Raw genomic sequence first — 21,171 nt, 5'->3', positions numbered from 1 at the left:
CTGATTTTGCCTATGCCTGTATTGTCATGTCATATCTAACCAAGATTGTAATAAACTCAGGGTAAACTTCTGAATGTGATCTCCTAATAGAATAAAACAGGAGAAGTGAAATTCAGGTCAGTGGCATTCCATTCATATGAAACTAATAATACAAGTTGAAAATTGGGCTTTGTACCACTACTGCTAGCACACCACCACATACTGTCCCTGAAGTACTATAGCAGAACCTGGATTTATATACATGTTGTTCACAATCCACTTAATTTGCCTTGGGTTGCTAAATTAATGATGAGCCACTCAGGTGTTTGCTTTGGTTTTTACTTCAGAAAGTAGCACTTCTCCACTCGTCTAATTCTCATCATCAGTCCAGCACAAATGATTGGAGAAGTAACATTTTTTGAAGCAAGCGTGGAAACAAACAACTGAAACACTGCAGCAATTCCCCAGAGCTGTTTGCTGTTTTTACATAAATATACGTGATGTAGTTAGCTATGTTAGACTGAATTCAAGTAGAAGGCAGGGTCGATTTGCACTTTATAGTCTAATCAAAGAATGTGTGTGTGTGTGTGTGTGTGTGTGTGTGTGTGAATAGAGAGACAGGCAAACAGATAGATAGCACAAGCTTTCATGAGCTGAAGCTCACTTTATCACTTCATAGCATCTGATAAAGTGAACCTCAGCTTACAAAAGCATATATAATATAGATAGGGGTGTGTGTCTGTGTACACACAGCATGTCTACATGTGCATTAATGCTCTGTAACAACAGGTACTAACTTTAATACGACATAATCTGTACTACTGCGCAGTAGCACCAGCACACATCTTTTACGTAACACTAGTGTACAGTAGACTAATTCTACTGTGCATTAGCACAGCTTTCACCATGACGTGCTAATGCACAGTAAAATTAGTCTACTGTGCTTTTAGTGTCTTGTGTAGATGTGCTCACTCACACGTATTTGTTAAGTCTGTAAGATGCAAATCTACCCTGCCTTCCGTTTTATGTACTGGCTATTTTGCCAAACCCTCATCTTTGCAGCAGCCTAAGGAACCTAATACTGCAAAGTATCTGGGTTCTTCTCTATGTACAAACAGCAACACTAAGAAGGCTTATTTTCATTTTGACTATGTGACCTGTTTAGCCAAGGTTCTTTGTCTATTCAGTGTGTGATATAACATGCTAATACTGAAGTAAATGTCACCAACTGGTACTAATGTCTCATTGTTACTGTGTTTTTAAATGCAGACTGTTTTAGTGACAGTGGACTCTGCCACTGAAGAAGTATATAAGCAAAAGCTGTTACATTTTCCTTAGAGTATGCGGTTATTTGTTGATAAATTTACGTAATACTTCTAACTACTCATAACTACCACAGTCCTTTAAGTAATACTGAGCAAAAGATTAAGTCACTGAGATGATCATATGAGATTAAAATGTTATTCTCAGGAAAACACGTCTGAGAGGTTACAGTGAATTGTTTGAGCAAGGCTGCAGAGGAGATCAGTGACAAGAGGTAGGATGAGAATGAAGTAGCTATCTGTTCTCATTCCCATGGGCTAGGGAAAGAAATTACACATAAACTGGTGTATGTGATTGGAAACTAGTTCAAATCTGTAACAAAAGTGGTTCGCTACACATAAACCACTTTAATGGCTGAAACAGGTTTAAGATAAATTTGGATGGATGTAGTACCTAATTTAACTGATTCATGTTAAATTGGTGTATTGAACTTCTCTCCCAGATCCCCTCCAAATTTAAGTTAGCTCAGACCCCCAGCATCCCAGGATGCTTTGCACATCCCCCACAACCCACCCCACCTCAGGGTGGGCAGGCTAGACTTGTCCCAAGCTGTCTGCTCCAGCCAACCAGGGAGGCATGCTCTAGCATGCCCCAGCTTCTGGTCTGTACCACTGCAGGCATGTGGCTGCATTTCCAGAATCAAAAGTGACTGTCTGTTCACTTGCTTATTGGTTCAATCTGTGCAGTTTAGATTAACCTGTGAAGATGGAATCCATTCAGCCTCGTGTTTTTTGACTGTCTGTACTTAGCCACGTTGACTCCACTAGATCATGATAACTCTAGATAGAAGGTCCCTGTGGCCATGATTCTCTGCCATCTTGCACCTCTTGTGATCATTTGTACTAGTGTAAAGGGATATAATTTTTATCCTGGGTTATATAACAAGAAAAACAAATTGAATGAATAGTATATTACACACATTTTGCATTTGTGTAAACAACTCCATACACTGCATAAAGTGCAAGGAAGAGGAGAATCTGACCCTGAACTTCAATTATAGGAGTTGTTTTTGGATATCATTAGTGCGTCCTGTACACAAGAACCATACTTGATATTTATTTGAAAATTCAAAAATTCTAATATTATAAAAGCCTAAGTTTGTCTGTCTGTCTGTCTGTCTGTCTGTCTGTCTGTAAGGCTTTATTTGCACTCTGATTGGCTGGCAAACATCCAATCAGAGTGCAAAGAAACGTTCCAACGGAAGGCAGTCTGCCTCCATGATGGTGGGGACATGGGGGACGGAGGGTGGGGTGAGGAGGGGGAGGGCAAGGCCAGCATAGCCCCCACCACCTGCTTCCTGCTGGTAACACGGAGGGGTTGTGAGTAGGCCCAGGCCCAATACTCACTCCACCCCCCACCCCCGTCATTCTTGATGGGCAATTGAGTAGAGTTTTCATAAGAATATAAATGAAAATGGAAGACTTTAGTCATCTGGAAATACCTGGGATAACCTAAATGTGGGCTTCTAATTTATTGATTACAGAACACACAAATAAGTAATTTTACTAGTTAAAGAAGTGAACATGGAAATCAGGGCTTCTGAGTTATGTTATTTATTACGCCACTGACTCATTGTGTAGTCTGAGGCAAATCATTTTATTTTTCTATACCTTCTTGGGCTAACAGGGGAGAAAGGGATGACCTCTGAGACATCAGAAATGCTGGAGTGTTTCCTTATTAAATAGAAGTGTAAAAAGCTAACAGCAAATGGAATGAGAAAGAAAAGAGTTTGTAATCTCACATAGTACAGCATGTGAACAGGAGACAACAATGGCCCTGCAACTGTTTTCAGCCTGTAACAAGCAGCTATGTGTTTTCATCCAGTAATGGTGCAGCTCACATATTTGCCTTAAGTGAGAGGCTAAACACATTCAAATGCCCTGAATAGACAAAGGTAAGTGAACCTCTTGCTATCTAACACTGAAGAATCTTTCATTCCTGCCCAGGTGCTGATTGTTAGTGCCATTTCCCTTGATTTAGCCTGCAGCACCCTCATGTATAATGCAGTGCTCTAGACTATTTTTGTTTAACAGATGCACACCCAGATGCCTCAAACCTCTGTTTCAAGTTCTGCTGCTGAAAAAAAATTGGGGGTGGAGGGGCAGAGACCAGGACCACTGCATTGCTATTCAGTGGGCTTATCTACAGATGCGGTTAATGTGCCTGAATTTTCTGTGTAGAAAATTCAGACTCATTAAAGGGCTTCCTGGTGTATGTTTACACATGTGCCCCCATCAGGAGTAAATTGAGCCAGACAAGAGCGGCCCTATCCGGGGCTCCTTCTGCTCTGCTCTGCCCCCCTGCAGTAGCTGGGGGAGCTCTAGGGTCCCCCAGGTGCCAGCTCTGGACTGGCAGGAGGCACGGGGTCTTAGCCCCGAGCTCTGGAGGTGGTGAGGAGGGAAGCTATCCTAGCTTCGTGGGCAGGTCCATCTCAGCCAGGAGGAGATCAGGCTGGCACTGAGTAGGGGGGAGCTGTCCTGGCAGCCAGGACAGCTCTCCCAGCCACATGGAGATCAGGATGGGTCCAGATTTCCATGTGGCTGGCAGGTGGCGTTCTTCCAAGCCAGAACAGCTCCCCCCACCCCCTGTGCCCTGTGGCCCCTTGCTGCCTGTGCTGATCAGGCACAATTTGCTCCTCATCAACATCTATACCTAGTTTCTACAGGTACTAGAAAATGGCGCATTAGACTAATACACTGTGAAGTAATTGCTGTGAATGCGTAGATGGTGACACTTTATTGCACATTAGATTAGTCTAATGCTCCGTAAAGCATCTCGTGTTAGTTTTGTAGACTACACATGGACAAAGCAGTTCTTGCCAATGTCATATCACAGTACTAGCTGTTAAAGATCCTGTGGCATAGTAGGGGTATTAATCCTGTCCAGTTTCCATCTTGAGTAATTATATTCCGTGTACATCGATACCACTGGAAATTTGACTGGACTACTGTATTCCTCCTCTGAACCACTGTCTACCGTTGGTGTTTGCTGCTAAACTGCTGGCAAGTCCCTCCCTAGTGGCGAATCTATTTCACTGATTTGGTGAAGTGATTCTTATTTATGTAAGGTCTGTAAAGCACTTTGCAGTCCTTTGGAATACCAAACAATAGAAAATGCAAGATCATATTAAATCCACTCGTGGTACTAGAGAAGAACTGTGATGTATTTGTCTGTAGCTGGAAATGTATTATAGGCAGGACTACTTGTATTGCCTACTACTAAGCTTGTTTCATAGAATCATAGAAAGTTTCCATTATAATACCACATTCCAGATATTTTTAACTTTCTCAAACTTTAACTATTTGGGTGGATATTTGCTGTACTGGTTGTTGCCTGAGGCTGTTTTTTTCTTCTCTCCCAGCCAAAAGCATTCTACTGGTATTGGGAAAAAGCTGTGGAAAATTTGTTTTGCCCATGTTAAAAAAAAATTGGCAGATGGCTCTCTGAGAAACTCTGGTGCCCCCATGCTTTGGAGTGGTTGCTTACAAATGCTACTGCCCTGCCAAATTTTGTCTAGGATGCGGTTTTCTCGTACGTATGAAAATCTGCCCAACTTGGCCAAGTTATGTCTTTGAGAAAAAATAGCTCCCACATGCTCAGTAGAAGCATTCTAGAGTTTAACAGCTAAATTCCCTAAAGTTTTCATCTTCGCTGGCCATGTGCCAGCAGGGTTCATCGTGAATGTTCCTGTAATTCCTGCTGTGACTGCCCTAGCCTAGGAGCTAGGCACTGAAACTGAGAGATGGTAACCTGCTTTTCTTGTCCTGTTTATGACCAGTGACCACCCCATTGCAAGATCTTGGCAGTATGGAGAAGGAAGCTGCTGAATGTGAATGTCAGGGCGGGGAATAGACTGGGGCAGTTAGAGTGTGCTGGACAGGAAGAGTAGATTGAGACAAGAAGCATGCTGAGAGGGTGGCTAGGACTTTTGTAAACTGTTGGTGAGAGAAGGCAGAGGCCAACTTTCACTGGAAGCTGTAAGGCATGACTGGATACTGGGACAAGCTTTGCAAGAAACATGGGGCAGAGGACTGCTAAGATGGGATAAGAAGTTGATGAGGGGAAATGGATCTCATGGAGTGGGAAATGTGGAGACTAAAGCCATTTGGGCAAGGGTTTGGGACAGGAGACATTGAGGAGCTTGTTACACGGTAATTTTAGGTGGCTTCTGGAGCTTTTAACACCTGGATTAGCTGCACATTAACACCTTTTAAGTGGCTTAAAGCACTTGTTATTCATCTTAAAATTACGGCACTCCAGGGCAGGATTATCTCCAGTCTGCCTAATTTTGCCCCGTTCCATTAAGGTGTGGCCACTCCAGACAGCTGTTCTGCCCAAGTTGAAGTCCTTCAGCATGTGAGAACACAGTGGGCACTGCTGAGTCAGGGCTTCAGAGGAAAGGATCAGGCCTCTCAGAGCTCAGGCAGCAATCTGGTCTGGGCAGCAAGGAGCTTTCTCTGGAGCTCAGCCAGGCAGAGTTGTGCCTCCCTGGGGCTCTCTGGTCTCACTGCACATGCACTGAGAGTGGGGCTGTCAGGCTGAAGTCCTGCTCTCAGTGCGGAGCTGCCACAGCTCAACAAGACCAAGTTGCTTTGCTGGGGGCTGTCTGGTTTCATCAAGCTGTGGCAGCTCTGTGCTGACAGCAGGGATGCCAGGGCTTAAGCCCGACAGCCCTGCTCTCATCGCAGAGCCACTGTCGGTTTCAGCAAGACCAGAGAGCACCAGGGAAGCTGCTTCCCTTAGTCTCTTGGGTCTCCCTGCAGCTGACACGGTGATGGGCCTGCTCTTTGCCCAGCAGAAGCAGCGAGCCGGTCCTTCCCTTAGCTCCTAGTCCTGCCTCTGTTCACCAAGCCTGTAGTGGCAAATCACAGCTGTGCAGGTGAAGACCAGCCAGAAAAGGATTTTCACCTTAATACATAACTGCTCTGCTAAGCAGAATAACGCTAAGCTGATTAACATTTGTATGGCTTTCAGCGTTACATGTAGCAAGGCCCTGAGCCTAGGTGAGGTGCTCAAGGAGGGGAGATTGGAAACCAGGGGGGAAATGGCAGATGTGGGGGGGATAACTGAGGGCTGAATTTGGGATGAGGAGAGTAGGGGAACAGACAAGTAATTAAGAAGGAAATGAAAATGCCTGAGCAAAAACTGGAGAGGAGAGGGAAGTGGAATTGGGAATGGCTTGGCAAGCAAACTGGGAGTATGTAGGGGAATTTGGACAGGTACTTACAAGGATTGACATTAGGGATGTCTGGGCAAGGAGACTGGCATGAGGATGAGAATCCTAAAGAATGGAAAATTGGACTGGAAGAAGGAGCCAGGAGCAAGGAAGAGAGAAGCCTGGGACAGGGGAAGGTTGAAGGGGACAGGACAGAATTGAGCTTGTGAGGAGTGGGCAAAATAGTCTGTTGATAAGAACACTGCCCTCCAGAGCTGGGACTGGATCCTAACCTGCCTGTGTCTTACTATTCTTCTCTTGTCAGTAAATATCAGTATCACCCACTAGCAAAGTATCCCCGCATCTTCTAGTGATGAATGCATGTAGAAGATGACAGTTTACTATCGCTATCAGCTCCTTCAAGATTTTTTAGGTTAATCATTTTTTAACACTTCTTGAAACTTATCCTGCACTCTTTAAAGCAGAAGGATGAAAGTTAAGTCAGGGAGAATCATGATAGAATTAGTAAAACATTTAACTTTCCTGTAAAAGGAGAACAGGTTTATTAATTTTTGTGTATTGGTAAGTAACTTGCATATGAGGGGGCAGTCAGTTGGTGCAGCTAAAATATCAGCCACAGCAACTGAGAGTTTTGGGTTCCGATCGACGGCTTGTGAACACGAGTAATTTGGACAATTTATTTTCATTCTTTTGCAGTAAAGACCTTATTTAATCCTGCTCCAGCCCAGGCTGACCTACATCCACAATTTTACACTCTTTCTGACATCTTCTGCTGCAACGAAACTGAGGTAATGTTCTCATGATCTATCAGAGGATGACATGGTCATTAAAACTTCAAAGGGATTTTGTCCCCAGAAATACACCAGGGAAGGGATCAAGCCATGTTCTTGTTACTGGGCTTCTAGAGGTAGAAAGCAGGCCCCCTTGGGCTAGTAAGAAAGAAGAAATACTGTGTATCCCATTCAGATGACCCCTCTAGATGGCACTTGAAATAGAATTAATAGGTTCCAGAGAGAGCTGTGTTCTGCCCCCCTGGGGAGGGGATGAGTGAATAGAAGATCCATAAAAGGACACTTCTAAGATGTTTGCTCTAAATAATATGATACATATTAAAGTAGTCCCACATTCCTGGCTCTGTGCTTCCTCTAGATGATTAGTGAGAATAACCTTAGCTTATAGAGTTGTGACAGTTTCAAACTGCCTTGCCAGCAGGCAGTGTGCAGGCTGTATCTGAGGTGATATAGCAGCTTGGTATGCTGTGACCCATCAGTTACTTTCTGACTGCATATAAATGAGGGGTGTCTGTGGATTGCTGCCGCTTGCATACAACACTCAATCTCTGTTTTTTCCAGTTGTAGTTCAGCAGTTTCAAAATTTTCTCTCCTTTTTCCATCCACTTCCTACCACTGTCAGTATTTTATTTCTCCAAAAACACGTGATTTGGGGGTCACAAAGAGACAAGTTGGGCTCATGTCTCATGAGGCTCTTGTTTGATTTTCCTGTTTTTTGCTGTTACTGTTGCTATGTTTTCCTCCTCCTTTTTGTAACAGTTGTGTGAGAAGCAGCCCAGTGGGTAAAAGCCATACACTGTGTGGTTGGAAGTTGTCCCTGCTGGACATGACTTCTGTTTGAGATGTGTTGGGCGTAAGGGAAAGCTATGACTCAGCTGGCTGTGGGATGTCTATACCAATGCAAGTGGCTGCAGGTTGCCAGGATAATAATCACTTCAAAATGCAATTAGTCTCTTCTGAAACTTTGTGCTAAAACCAATTACAAGCTTGCCTCAAGGGACCCACTACACATGTCTTCTAGCACTTCAAGAGTCTAAATGACCCCAACTGGACGTCAGAATTGTGTGTTAGCAAAACCTCTTCCAGTGGGTCAAAGTAGACCTCACCACAGCATCTAGACATCAACAAAGTTATTGGCTATTTCTTGCAAGAACAGTCATTTCATTTCACTAAGATTATGGATGCTGATGTTTCCAGCACAATTGAAAATGGTATCTCTTGTGACTTATATCTAGCAGCCATCACAAAGCAACTGTAAAAGATAGTAGGAGCCATGATGAGGGAATGTTCATTCCTATCTAGGAAATTAGTGTTATAGAAATCTAGAGTTCTCTACCTCCTTTCACAAAACATTCAGGCCTGGCCTTTGCTTTAGACCACTATTCTAGGAATGGTGCTACAGGTCTTCTTTTTGAGCAGGAAGCACCCTTATGCCCTTGCCCCTCTAATAAATATTATGCAGGGAGGTTCTATTGTTGTTGGGTTTTCCAGTGTTGCTATTCATTTGTTTGTCAGAGGGATCAGGCAAACTCATTTTTTGTTCCTAGTTTAGACCTGGTTTTCCTCTCTTATTGCTCCTTCCAACAAGTATGCTAAAAATTGTACTTGCCATTTCTTGCTGCCAGATAGTGTTTTTTTTATAGAGGCTTTCCTTAAGATTTTTTAACCTGCTGGAGTCAGGGTATATTATTACCACTGTGTGGTGAAAAGAAAATTAGTTCCTTTCTGAGAACAAGAAGTGCCGCTGTATAATTATAATAGATCCCCACTCACTCACCCACCTTCCCTACAGAGGTACGGGCACAATTTATATTCTTTATACTTTTTACTGTTAGCTTAAAAAGGCAACCATCAGTGGGAGACAGAAGAGCTTATTCTTATACCCTATCAAACAGAAGAATATGCCCTCTGCTGTTTAGGAGGGCTGTCCACTGTAAAAGACTAAATCTACTGCCAGAGACTTGTTTGGGGGCCCAGACCCAATAGTGGTATTCTAAATATATTACCTGCTAAGAACAAGAATTACCACTAATCATTTTGTTTGTAATTTATTCTTTATATTAGCAACCTTCTGCACTTTCAAATATAATCCATTTCCCTACCAGAAGCATAATAATTGACAATATCTTTCTTTGTCTTGTCCCTGCATACTGATTTTAGAATTTTTTTTCAGGGACTAGCTTCTTGTCATAGTCAACTTATTTTTGTTAAGAAAATGGGAGCAGGAAAGCATTTGTTTTCCCTGTGTCAGAAGTTTAAAAGGTATTTTATTGTAATATCTTTTAGCAAATGTTATCTTTCCAAGCACCATCTGTTTTCAATTTCCTTTCAGGACTACTTTAAATTTTGAATTGTTTTAATATATGCATTTGCAAGTTTTAATATAAAGAACTATACTCATACACTTACATAAGGGCCATCGGTCATTAATGTAAATGCTTTTTAAAAGTGGCATTGGCATATCTCAGTTTCTACAAATTCTGCACCATAAATGTTGTAACTGAAATACAGTGGCTCAAATGACAGTCTCTGTTATGCCAGTTGAAACCCAAAGGCATAGGGCAGCTTTGTGGCCTGAGTAGCAGCAGCACACAGGGCAGTGCCAGCTGCTACACGTCCGGTGGCAATCGCATAGCCAGCTGCCAGCTGCAATAATAGCTAGCTTTGCACTGCCCCCCTCCCCAACCAAGGCAGTGCCCAGGACTGCTGCCCAGTTCACCCCCATTAATTACGCTACTGTTTAAATCTGTTGAATTCAGTGGAGTTAAACACTGGATTAATTAAGAAAAACATGATTCTTATAAATTCCTTTGCTGAGCTCTGTGCAAATGATATATCAGTAATAACAAATGCTTAGCATCAGTATAGGCAGTGTATATACAGGAAACCCTCACTAGTTACGGGTTCGGCATTCGCAGTTCCAAATATTTGCAAAGGCCAAACCCGCTTCTTAAATACACTTAAAGGAGCAACTTGATAGCTCTGCGCTTGCCACCACCATGCTCCCACCATTGCCAGAGCAGTCATGCCTCCCCCCAGCTGCCAGGGGCACTGAGTTCATGAACACAGATGGCATTCATGAACACAGTGCCTTATTTGCAGATTTCTCCATTCGCGGGGGATATGAGAACGTATCCCCTGCGAATGGCAAGGGTTGCCTGTACTGTAGTTCAGTATACATTGGGCATATCTATGGGGTCATTTATGATCTATTGGGTCATTTAATGCAGATTAGCCCAATTTCAGCTGCATTAGGGGCACATGTCTACATGTATACGCCCTTAACGCAGTTTAAAAATGGCAATTTTAGGCTATATGAGTGTAGCAGGGAACCCTAGCCCTGTTACTAGGAGACAAGGCAGTTCCTTTAAGACCAGAGTCTTTAGAAACACCAAGTACTAGAAGGGTAGGGGTTAAAAGCCCAACCACACAGGCTGGTCAGCTCACTGGAAGGAGATAGGCCTCTGGGCACATAGAAGCCCCAAGGCTGAGGCTGGCAGGGGTTAGTCGTCTGGCAGCAGCCAGGAGGGAAGGAGCTCGAGCAGAGAAGTTCCGTGGAGATGTTTGGTTGCCAGGTTTTGCTGCCCATATGGAATATTAGGCCTGTAGGAGTCCTGAAGGTATTTAGGGCTGGGAAGGCCCTCGATGCTAAGGGGGGAGTTTAGGGGTTTTTTTAGAAACAAAGTGAGAGTTAGATTGTTGTGTTATGTTATAGCCTAAGGGCTTGTTTTGTTTGTTGTATTTTAATCTGGTGGACCAGGATAAGGCTAATCGGAGAGAAGGAGGCCTCACAGTGGCACACTGTGGTGTATACCCTAGCGCCAGAGAAGGCACAGAGAGAGGGCTACAGAGAGCCCAGCACCAGGAAGGGTGCAGAGATAGGACTATAGAGAGCTCTATGCCGGAGAGGGTGTAGAGATAGGGCTTAAGAGAGCCCAATATTTGAGAGGGAAAAGAGGCTGCGCATGGCCAAATCAGAATTAAAGGTGATGTTCTTTACATACCATCTGTGAGGCATGGGCCACCATGTAGGGGAGGCTTGGAGCGGTGGATAGCAACCCCTGGTGTCAGGGTAGTAAATGAGCAGCCTTCCGCCTGGGTAACATCATAATTATTTTTCCATCAAGGCATGGTCATGGGACGAAAGAAAGGTGGGTGGTTACCCAGAAACAGAGGGTTGGGTTAACAGTGGACAGGCCCAGGGATGGCCCCCTGTCACAGAGAGCCTAAATTGCATATCTACACAAACCAAGTATCAAATTTAAGTGGGATTGTTTAGTACAGATTAACGCATGTGTAGACGCATTACTCCACATTAATGCAGGGAATTTAATCCTGGGTCTTCCCAGCCACTAGGGGCTGGCTGGAGTCCAGCCCTAGGGCTCCTGGCTGAACACCTCTCCTCCCTCAGGGCTGGGCTGCTCTCTCTATAGTTTGCCACTTATAAGTGGATTTTTTTACTGTTGGTGGGTGGGGAGGGTGGTGGAGGGTTACTGTTTGTTGACCGGGGAGGGGAGAGGGATGGGGGTGGATATTGTGAGGGTAATAAAGTTTTTTTGTTTCAACCATGTGCATGTCCTGAGAGTGGTGCCAGGGGTGGGCAGGGGGTAGGAGTAGGGCTGCCAACCCTCTGGGATTGCCTTGGAGTCTCCAGGAATTGGATATAATTTCCAGGAGACTGCTGAGAGTTACCTGGGAGATGAATGATAGGAAATTCATTAAAATAAATATTAAATCCAATTTATACGATAGTCTAGTGGGTTTTTAAAATGTAACAGTAATGTATATTTGCATTCCTGAGTACAGTACAGTAGATCAGTCATAATGTCATTACATCATGTCATGAAACCTCCCAGAATAGATTCAAACAGAGTTGGCAACCCTAGGTAGGAGGATGTGGGAGGCAGGGTAGGCAGGCTGGAGCAGGGAGTGTAGGATGGTGTATGGGTCCCTGGGGCCTGGGCGGCAGGGAGGTGTTTGCTGGGGCCAGCAGGGCCAGCACCATGGCCAACAGGAGGATGGGGCACTGGTCATTGCTGGCAGAGGCTGGGCTGGAGCAGCAGGGTGCTGGGCATCACTGGCAGGGGCAGGGACAGCTCTGGCACAGGAAGAATACCAGTATTGGGTCTGGGCAAGAAGGGTGCTGCTGTGTGCTGCCCCTGTGCTGGACTCACGGCTCATGGGCAGGGAAGGAGCTAGCCAGGGATCAGAGGGCAGGGGGGTGTCTCCAAGATGGCTGCCAAATGCAGGCAGCTGGCTCTAGCTTCAGCATGGCTGCCAAGTGCTGGCAACCATGTGTCCGGAGGTTGGAGCTCCCCACAGTGGCCACAGGGAAACATGAGAGGGCTGAAGCGACCTGAGATTAAAGTTAGTCCCAGGTTCTACCACGTTTAGACAGCTGCCAAGACCTGCTTAATTCAAATTAGTTTAATGCACATTAAATTTAAACCATCTTAAATTCATGTGTAGGTGTGTCCATTGTGTTACATCCAAAAGTACTGTATTTAAAGACTGTTAAGACTGCAAACTCTTGTACTCGTAAGTTAGAAAATGCCCAAATTAAGATAGCCTGTTTTGTGCATATGCATTATGATTCAGTCTTTTCATTATATGATTACATGCTGTTTTTGGACAGGATTCCTTCCTCATTCAGTGAATAGGGAGTCATCCAGTAGTTCATATATTCCTTATTTAATATATGGCATTAGGGCACTAGAACTTCTCAACAAAATAGTTGGATGGATTTAACGTGTGAAAAAACAAATCTTCCTCTAGCCTCATTCTCAGCAGTAGTCAAACCGTTTTAGTTGAAGCTTTCCAAAAAATTAAGCCTGACACCTGGGCATGGAAAATTCTAGCCCAAATGTTTAAATTTTAGCAATGTTATAAGAAATTTAAAACAGAGTTTTATAATGAGAAGCATAAGGCAACTGTAACTATAGGTGCCACTCCAAGGTACACTTGTAATATGGTAATGGCTTAATGTAGAAGAAGCTCCTTTAAAGAGAAAGAGAAATTAACCCTTGCCCTGCAAACTGGAAATACTGCATTTTTTCTTCATTATCATACCTTTCTTCCTGGCAGTCTTCGCAGCCATCAGTCTTGTGTTTCTTCTATGAAAAGTCATAGGAAAAACATTTGTGTTCTTTCAAATAATCCAGCCTGCTCCCTGCTCTGTAGAAGCAGTACAGGTGTACCTTCCCCATCTCTCTTCTCCCCATCACCACTGTGTTCAGTGAATACATTGCCAACCTTTGTCTTAAGTTCCTGTCTTCCAGTTCCATCCTTGGTCCTCCGCAACCTAGTTCTCACTTTCTCCACTCCAGTGAAACTGCTGTCTCTAAGTCTTGAACTGGCCTCTTCCCAGGACTTGTATTCCACCCCACTCTGCCTTGAAGGGCCTTCTTCCTTAGTTTGGGGCTCTTAGGTACTACCAGAATAAAATGATAATATTAAAAAGTTTCCTTTACTGTGGCCATAGAAGACTTTATCTCATAGAAAAACTGGCCAACTGTGGCCTTGGCTACATTACAGTCCGCTGGCTTGGGAATTGGCTCTGAGGTCAGACCCAGAGAGTGGTAGTTGTTGGAAGTCAATCACTGTGGTGCACCATGACCAGTGGGGTCCCCCAAGGCTCTGTCCTTGGGCCTATACTCCTCAGCATCTTCATTAATGATGTGGACATTGGTGACAGAAACAAACTGGCCAAGTTCGCTGATGACACCAAACTTTGGGGTAAAGCGTCTATATGTGAGGACAGGATGGTGATCCAGGCCGACCTTGACAGGCTCAGAAAATGGGTGGATGAAAACCTGATGGCGTTCAACACCAAAAAATGCAAGGTACTTCACCTTGGGAAAAAAATCCTGCAGCATGCTTACAGGTTTGGCAGTGCTACGCTTGCTAGCACCACGGCCGAAAGGGACTTGGGGGTCATGATGGACCACAAGATGAATATGAACCACCGATGTGATGTTTCAGCTTGTAAAGTGAGCAAAATGCTGGTTGCATCCATAGATGCTTCTTAAGCAAATCCCAGGATGTCATCCTCCCCCTGTACTCATAGTTTCATAGTTTCATAGTAGCTAGAGTCGGAAGGGACCTAGGTAGATCATCTAGTCCGACCCCCTGCCTTAGCAGGAAAGAGCACCGGGGTCAGATGACCCCGGCAAGGTGCTCATCTAACTTCCTTTTAAAAATCCCCAGGCTAGGAGCCTGCACCACTTCCCCTGGAAGCTGGTTCCAGGCCCTAGCCGCCCTGACTGTGAAGTAGCGCCTCCTAATATCTAATCTAAACTTACCCTCCGCCAGTTTGTGACCGTTATTCCTGGTCACTCCTGGCAGCGCACGGGGGAACAGGGACTCCCCCAATACCTGCTGATCCCCCCTGACCAGTTTGTAGCAGGCCACAAGGTCCCCCCTTAACCTTCTCTTGTGGAGGCTAAACAGGTTCAGGTCCCGTAGCCTCTCCTCATAAGGCCTGCCCTGCTGACCCCTGATCATACGAATGGCCCTCCTCTGAACTCTTTCCATATTGTCCACGTCCCTCTTGAAGTGTGGCGCCCAGAACTGGATGTAGTACTCCAGCTGCGGCCTGACCAGTGCCGCATAAAGGGGGAGGATCACCTCCCTGGACCTGCTCGAGATGCATCTGTGGATGCATGACAGGGTACGGTTGGCCTTCTTGACTGCCTCCCCACACTGCCGGCCCATGTTCATCGTGGAGTCAATGACGACTCCAAGATCCTTTTCCGTCTCCGTGCTGGCAAGAGGGGAGTTCCCCAACCTGTAAGTGTGGTGCCGGTTCTTCCTCCCCATGTGCAACACCTTGCACTTATCAGTGTTAAACCCCATCCTATTCTCATCCGCCCACCGTTGCAACCTGTCAAGGTCAGCTTGTAGCCTATTGCACCCTTCTAGTGCACCCACATCCCCCCACATCTTAGTGTCATCAGCAAACTTGAACAGGGTGCTTTCTACCCCGTCATCCAAGTCACTGATGAAGATGTTGAAGAGTGCGGGCCCGAGGACTGAGCCCTGCGGAACCCCACTGCCCACATCCTTCCAGGTCGAGAAGAACCCATCCACTACCACCCTCTGGGTGCGGCCCTCCAACCAGTTGGCGACCCATTTGACCGTGTGGGCATCGACACCACAGTCTCCCAGCTTTTTGATGAGGACAGGGTGAGAGACAGTGTCGAAAGCCTTCCGGAAGTCCAAAAAGACTACATCCACAGCAACCCCTGCATCTAATGATTTGGTGACCTGATCGTAAAAGGCCACCAGGTTGGTCTGACAAGACCTGCCACTGATGAACCCATGTTGGTTGCCCCTGAGCATGCATTCCCCCGCAAGGCCCTCCTGGATGTGTGCCAGGATAATTTTTTCAAAGAGCTTACCCGGGATTGAGGTAAGACTAACTGGCCTGTAATTTCCCGGGTCCTCTTGGTGAGGCTGCAGCTGGAGTACTGCATCCAATTCTGGGCTCTGAAATTTAAAAAGGATGTGGAGAAGCTTGAGAGAGTGCAGAGGAGAGCCACATGCATGATCAGAGGGCAGGAAAATAGGCCTTATGATGACAGGCTCAGAGCTATGGGACTCTTCAGCCTGGAAAAGTGCAGGCTCGGGGGAACTGGTGGCTGCCTACAAGTATATAAGAGGTGTACATGAGAATCTGGGGAATGCCTGTTCACCAGAGCGCCCCAAGGGATGACAAGGTCAAACAGTCACAAACTCTTCCAAGACCATTTCAGGCTGGACATAAGGAAGAACTTCTTTACTGTCTGAGCCCCGCAGGCCTGCAACAGACTGCCGCTTGAAGTGGTGCAAACGCCTACTCTGGACTCCTTTAAGAGACATTTGGACGTTTACCTTGCTGGGAACCTGTGACCCCAGCTGACTTCCCGCCCCTGGGGCAGGGGGCTGGACTTGATGATCTCCCGAGGTCCCTTTCAGCCCTAATGTCTGCGAAATCTATGAAATCATCATGGATAGGGCATCCCTGTCCTTCCACAGTAAAAATACTGCTTTTAGGTGTTTACAGATACACAAGAGATTCAATTCAGCATTTTCCAGGGTATTCTGTTTAACATGAGCACATCTGCTAAGATGTGCCAAATTCAAGACCAAATTATGTTTGTGATTATTTATATTTTCGAGTCTTTGTGATACAATTGGTCAATTTCCTTATTGCTTATGTTCGCCAACGTGTATCTGTAGATACTACAGTGCTGTGATTTATGACTAGATATTAATCTCATGTTTGTAAACACAGGATTTTGATAGCTGCAGAAAGGATGAGCAGCCAATGACATTATAATATCTACCATGCAACGATGAGCTATTTTACAACTCATGTAGCTACAGACATATAGATAATATAGTTCATGATTAACTGAGTGGAGTAACAAGCCAGGCACATCCTCTTATTTACTTTCAGGTAGGGGTAGTTAGCCTTATTAGTCTGATGGCAGAGTGTACAATATACTCTGCTCAATGCTGTCCTTTCACAGTATCTGATGAAGCAAACATCAGTTCACAAAAGCTTGTGCTCTAAGCAGAGGTGGACACAGTGGGTGTTACAGTGATGTAGTTGCATCCTGCACTTTTGATTCCACTCCACCAAAATTTAAAATCAACTCACTGACAGTGGCAGGAGCATTTATGTTGAGGCAGCAGTGAGGAAGTCACTTGACTTCCTGACTCATTATAATCTACCAGATTCCTTTTAAACTCTTTACTCCACAGGTGTTAACCAACTTCCGTTCTTTTTAATAGTCTTGCTGTTCCACTTCTCAAGCTAACCCTTTTTCTGCAATTCTGCTATCTGTTAGTTCTTTCTGGTAATGCAGCTCCTATTTCACAATCCTACAGACTGTTTTTAACTCCAGCTAAAGTCTTTAACTAAGGTGCAGAAATGTTAATTTAGGTGACCAGTAACTCAGGTGTGGAAATAACTTCCAGTGAAGTATTGGACGCACTGTCAGGATGCTAAGGAAGGCTTGATTTTGTTTCACGAATCTGAAAATTTTCAATCAGACAAATGAAGCAACACCTGTTAATTATTTTTGTGTAGGTTGTTTATATATAATATATGATATACAAGATTATCTACATTCCTATAATTATATTTATTTTTGCTTCCATCTTAAACTAAATTTGACTCATAATACAGTGTAGAATATGCTGTGCAAGTAAATCATAGAAAATTAGGGTTGGAAGGAGCCTCAGGAGGTCATCTAGTCCAACCCCCTGCTTAAGGCAGGACCATCCCTAACTAGGTCATTCCAGCTAAGGCTTTGTCTAGTTGGGTCTTAAAAACTTGCAAGGATGGAGAGTCCACAGTCTCTCTGGGTAACCTGTTTCAGTGTTTTCCCCACTAGTGAGAAAATTCTTCCTAATATCTAACCTAAACTTCCCTTGCTGTAACTTGAGACTGTTCCTCCTTGTTCTGTCATCTGCCACCACTGAAAACAGTCTAGATCCATCCTCTTTCAAACCCCCCTTAAGGTAGTTGAAGGCTGTTATTAAATCCCCTCTCAGTCATCTCTTCTCCAGGCTAAATAAGCACAGTTCCCTCAGGCTCTCCTCATAATAACATAGCCGTAGGACTCTAGCATATCAGTAAAGCTTCCATTTGTTTTTAACTGGAGAAAAATATGTGTTTTGTTACATGTGATGATGCACCACACCACCTGCTCTGAGAGTTGCTGTAATTAAAGCACTAGAGCATCTCATGTATTAGCATACCTGTCAAATGAGTTTTAGTTAAAGCACTGTCGCTGCCATTTTGAAGAATGGGGATGCTGACACATGAGATGCAGAGGCTGGCTGGAACATGATAGTTACCACGCTCCAGCAAACTTGATTAATCAAGTCTTCTCTGATGCGCTGTAATTACAGCATGTTGGAGCAGCCTCCCAGGTTGTGTACAGGCACCCTTGAAGATGCCAGGTATAGTCGCAGACTTTGCCATGTGATATCATATCCCAAGCATGTATGTATTAAATATGACTTCACAATTTATAGTCTGCTGTTTGTTAAACAACTTTGGTATTAATGCAGCTACATTCAGTATCTGGTACAGCACATCTTGTACTGTATCAGGGCTCAGCAGCATTTTTGGGCAGTGCCAACAAAACCTGCAGCTTTGACTTGTAAGATGTTGACATGCCAGGGGCAGATGGCAGGGGACCCACAAAGGGCCTGATCCTTGTTGTGGCAGTGCAGCTCTGGCCCCTTCCCCACTGTCCATCCCAAGGCAAGCATTCACCCCTGCCAGCAATGAGTCAGGCCAGGGCTCCACAGACCCTGTTGCAGCTGCTTGCAGTCTCCTGGCTGCCTGCCACAGCTGGCCTGGGCTCTGGACAGGCCCTTGCCACCCACCATGGAGGCTGGGGTCCTCGCAGCAGGCAGTGGGGAGGCTGCAAGCAGCTGCATCGGGGTCCGTAGAGCCCTGGCCCAGCTTGTTGCTGGCAACGGACACATGAGCCTTGGGGCTGACAGCAGGGAAGGGGCCAAGGGTATGCTACCACAACGAGGATTAGGCTCCTCCCAGCTCCCCCACCATCCCTCATGAGGTATCCCTGCCAAGGAAAATGTCTTCACATGCCACGCTCTGGCACACATGCCAGGGGGTGCCAACGCCTGTTCTATATGGATTCAGGTGCTAAAAAGAAGCAGACAAAATTATGCTATCAGTACATTGTTTATCATTAGTTTGTCCAGAAGGCCCTTTACAAGCTGTTCTTTTTACTCTTGCTTGTTTCACTAATAAATATTTTTTGTCTGACAAGACTTTCTTTTTATGTGGCTCATGAACAAAATACTCAGAACAAATCTTGTAAGGTTATCAGCTCTTTCTTTGCTTAGCTTGTAGTTCAGCTTTATCTTTTCCCAGAAAGTTCAAGCTTGTTGAAACTGGCATGTTAATTTTCTGTGCACCAGATGTAACATAGCCTAATCCCTGAGGTTTCTGCAGGAATGTGCTAATTCTCTATTCTCCTAATTCTTCTAATAAAAGAAATGCAGAATACATGTATCAAGTTTCATCTTCGGGAAGAAAAGAAGAGGTGGCTCTTTTCAATCTTTTTTAAATGTTGAGGAAAGGGCAAACACATACAGGTGTACTTCCTCAGGACTGAGACTTTCTTTGTCACAAATGTGTACAGTTCCTAACCACAATGTGGTTCTGGCCTCTAAGACACCGTGACTATACAAATTACAGCTGTACTTGTGTGTTGCTGGTGCTGCATAGCTTTCAGGAACAGGTAGCAACATATTTCACACATCTGAGATTCAGATTTGACTGGAAAATTATGGAGAACTACAGTTCTCGTCTAATGAGGGCCATTTAAAAGCCAATTTGGAAGAAACACCAGACTTGTCTAAAGGTTAGGGCAAAAGGCTAATCAGGACTCTGGAGTTCTGATTCCAGCTTTGCTAGTGATTTGTGTTACACTGAAAGTATCACCCAAAACCATTGTGGGTCTTCCTCTCCCCTTCTGTAAAATGGGCATAAGAATGGTGACCTAGGTGGCACAGATCCAGCAAAGATTAATTAGTTAATGGTTGCAGTAGGCCCTGGGGGAAATGAAGAGAACTACATTAGCAAATTCTTTTTATTATAAGAGGGGAAGACGGACGAAAAACCTGAAATGAGAAATAAAAATCATGATAGCTGCACAGTTATGCAGAAGAAAACAATGGGATAATATATTATTGTCAGTTAGTGGAAGCTAGATACCTAGAGCTTCATCTGACCTGGCACTTGCCACAGTACTGCAATAAGAAGCTACTGCTGCCTTTTTTACTCGGAGAGCATGGCTCGCTCATTGTAATATTAAGTTGGATTCATTCTTCATTCTAAAGCCCACTTATCAGTTGCCTCTGACTTTGAAATTTCCCATGTTTAGTTTAAAATAAAAGATATATTGGGGAGGGGTTGCAGAAAGAGCTTTAGGCAGCTCAGTGTAGCCTTTTTTATTCAAGCATACAAAGTCCTTTTACCTGCATGTTCTGATTAGGAATTTTGACATTTGAAACAACTGAAGCCACAAACATCTTGCTTGTCTTTTTGGCCTGATTGTACAGTTTGTTACTCACACAGGCAGTCTCTCTGACTTCAGTAGGACAATTTATATTTGTGAGAATTTGTACAATCAACCATAGTTCCTCTTTAAATGAAATTTGATCCATTAGGTTTTGACTATTTAAGGCTGACACAGGTATCTGGAACTGGGACAGATGCACAGACCAGATTTTCAATGGATGTTACTCTGCATAAGTCTGTCATTATTTGTTATTTGTTTTGAAGTAATGCTCATGAGCCCAGTTTTAGGTTAGAGACCTTTTAAGCTATCTGCTGTATAAAGACAGAAAGAAGAAAAAGATGGTGTTTACCCTTAAAAAGTTTACCTTCTTTCTTACCATGTCACTTTTTACTAGCTGAAGATCTAGCCCTGGAAATTCCTGGATGGAAGGCCAGATCCTCAGAGACTATGCAAAAAAAATGTCATGGGTAGGGAATATTGGCAGAGGCCAGGGAGACATAAAGTTTTACTAAGGTTTGGGAGGTAGAGAGGTAATTTGTTCCAGGTCCCTTAGGTTACAAGTTGAATAGTTTAAATTTTTTATTTCCCCCTTTCGAAACAGATCAAATTATGGGAAGCCCATAACCAAACATTATATTCAATGTAATGTCACATTTGGGCACTAAGCATATAGGTATCCATCCCCACCCCCAACATTATTTAAAATCAAGTACAGTAAAAGCTGTGTTATTGGGCACTTTGCTATCCGGAATGCTCTATTAGCTAGCATCTGTCCCACCATGGCACTTCCGGTTTCACCGCTGCAAGCAAAGTCCCACTTCTTTCTTGTGGACCATGGCTTGGGGCAAAG

General features: G+C 44.4%; 1 protein-coding gene across 6 annotated transcripts in view; it reads left to right on the top strand.

Annotated features, from left to right (window-relative positions):
• The window catches only part of RBKS (ribokinase), a 94,360-nt gene that overhangs the window by 44,994 nt on the left and 28,195 nt on the right, over positions 1-21,171 (top strand). For all 6 annotated transcript variants that reach the window (XM_090047036.1, XM_090047028.1, XM_090047018.1 and 3 more), the window contains one exon: positions 7,175-7,266. In XM_090047036.1, the coding sequence (XP_089903162.1) occupies positions 7,175-7,266 (92 nt within the window). The remainder of the gene's footprint in view (positions 1-7,174; positions 7,267-21,171) is intronic.

The sequence above is a fragment of the Crocodylus siamensis genome, chromosome 1 (assembly GCF_052110815.1).
Source record: "Crocodylus siamensis isolate JL-2025a chromosome 1, ASM5211081v1, whole genome shotgun sequence".
NCBI classification, from domain to species: Eukaryota; Metazoa; Chordata; order Crocodylia; family Crocodylidae; genus Crocodylus; species Crocodylus siamensis.
The sequence above is the reverse complement of the archived record's forward strand: the minus strand, read 5'-3'. Positions and strand labels throughout refer to the sequence as shown.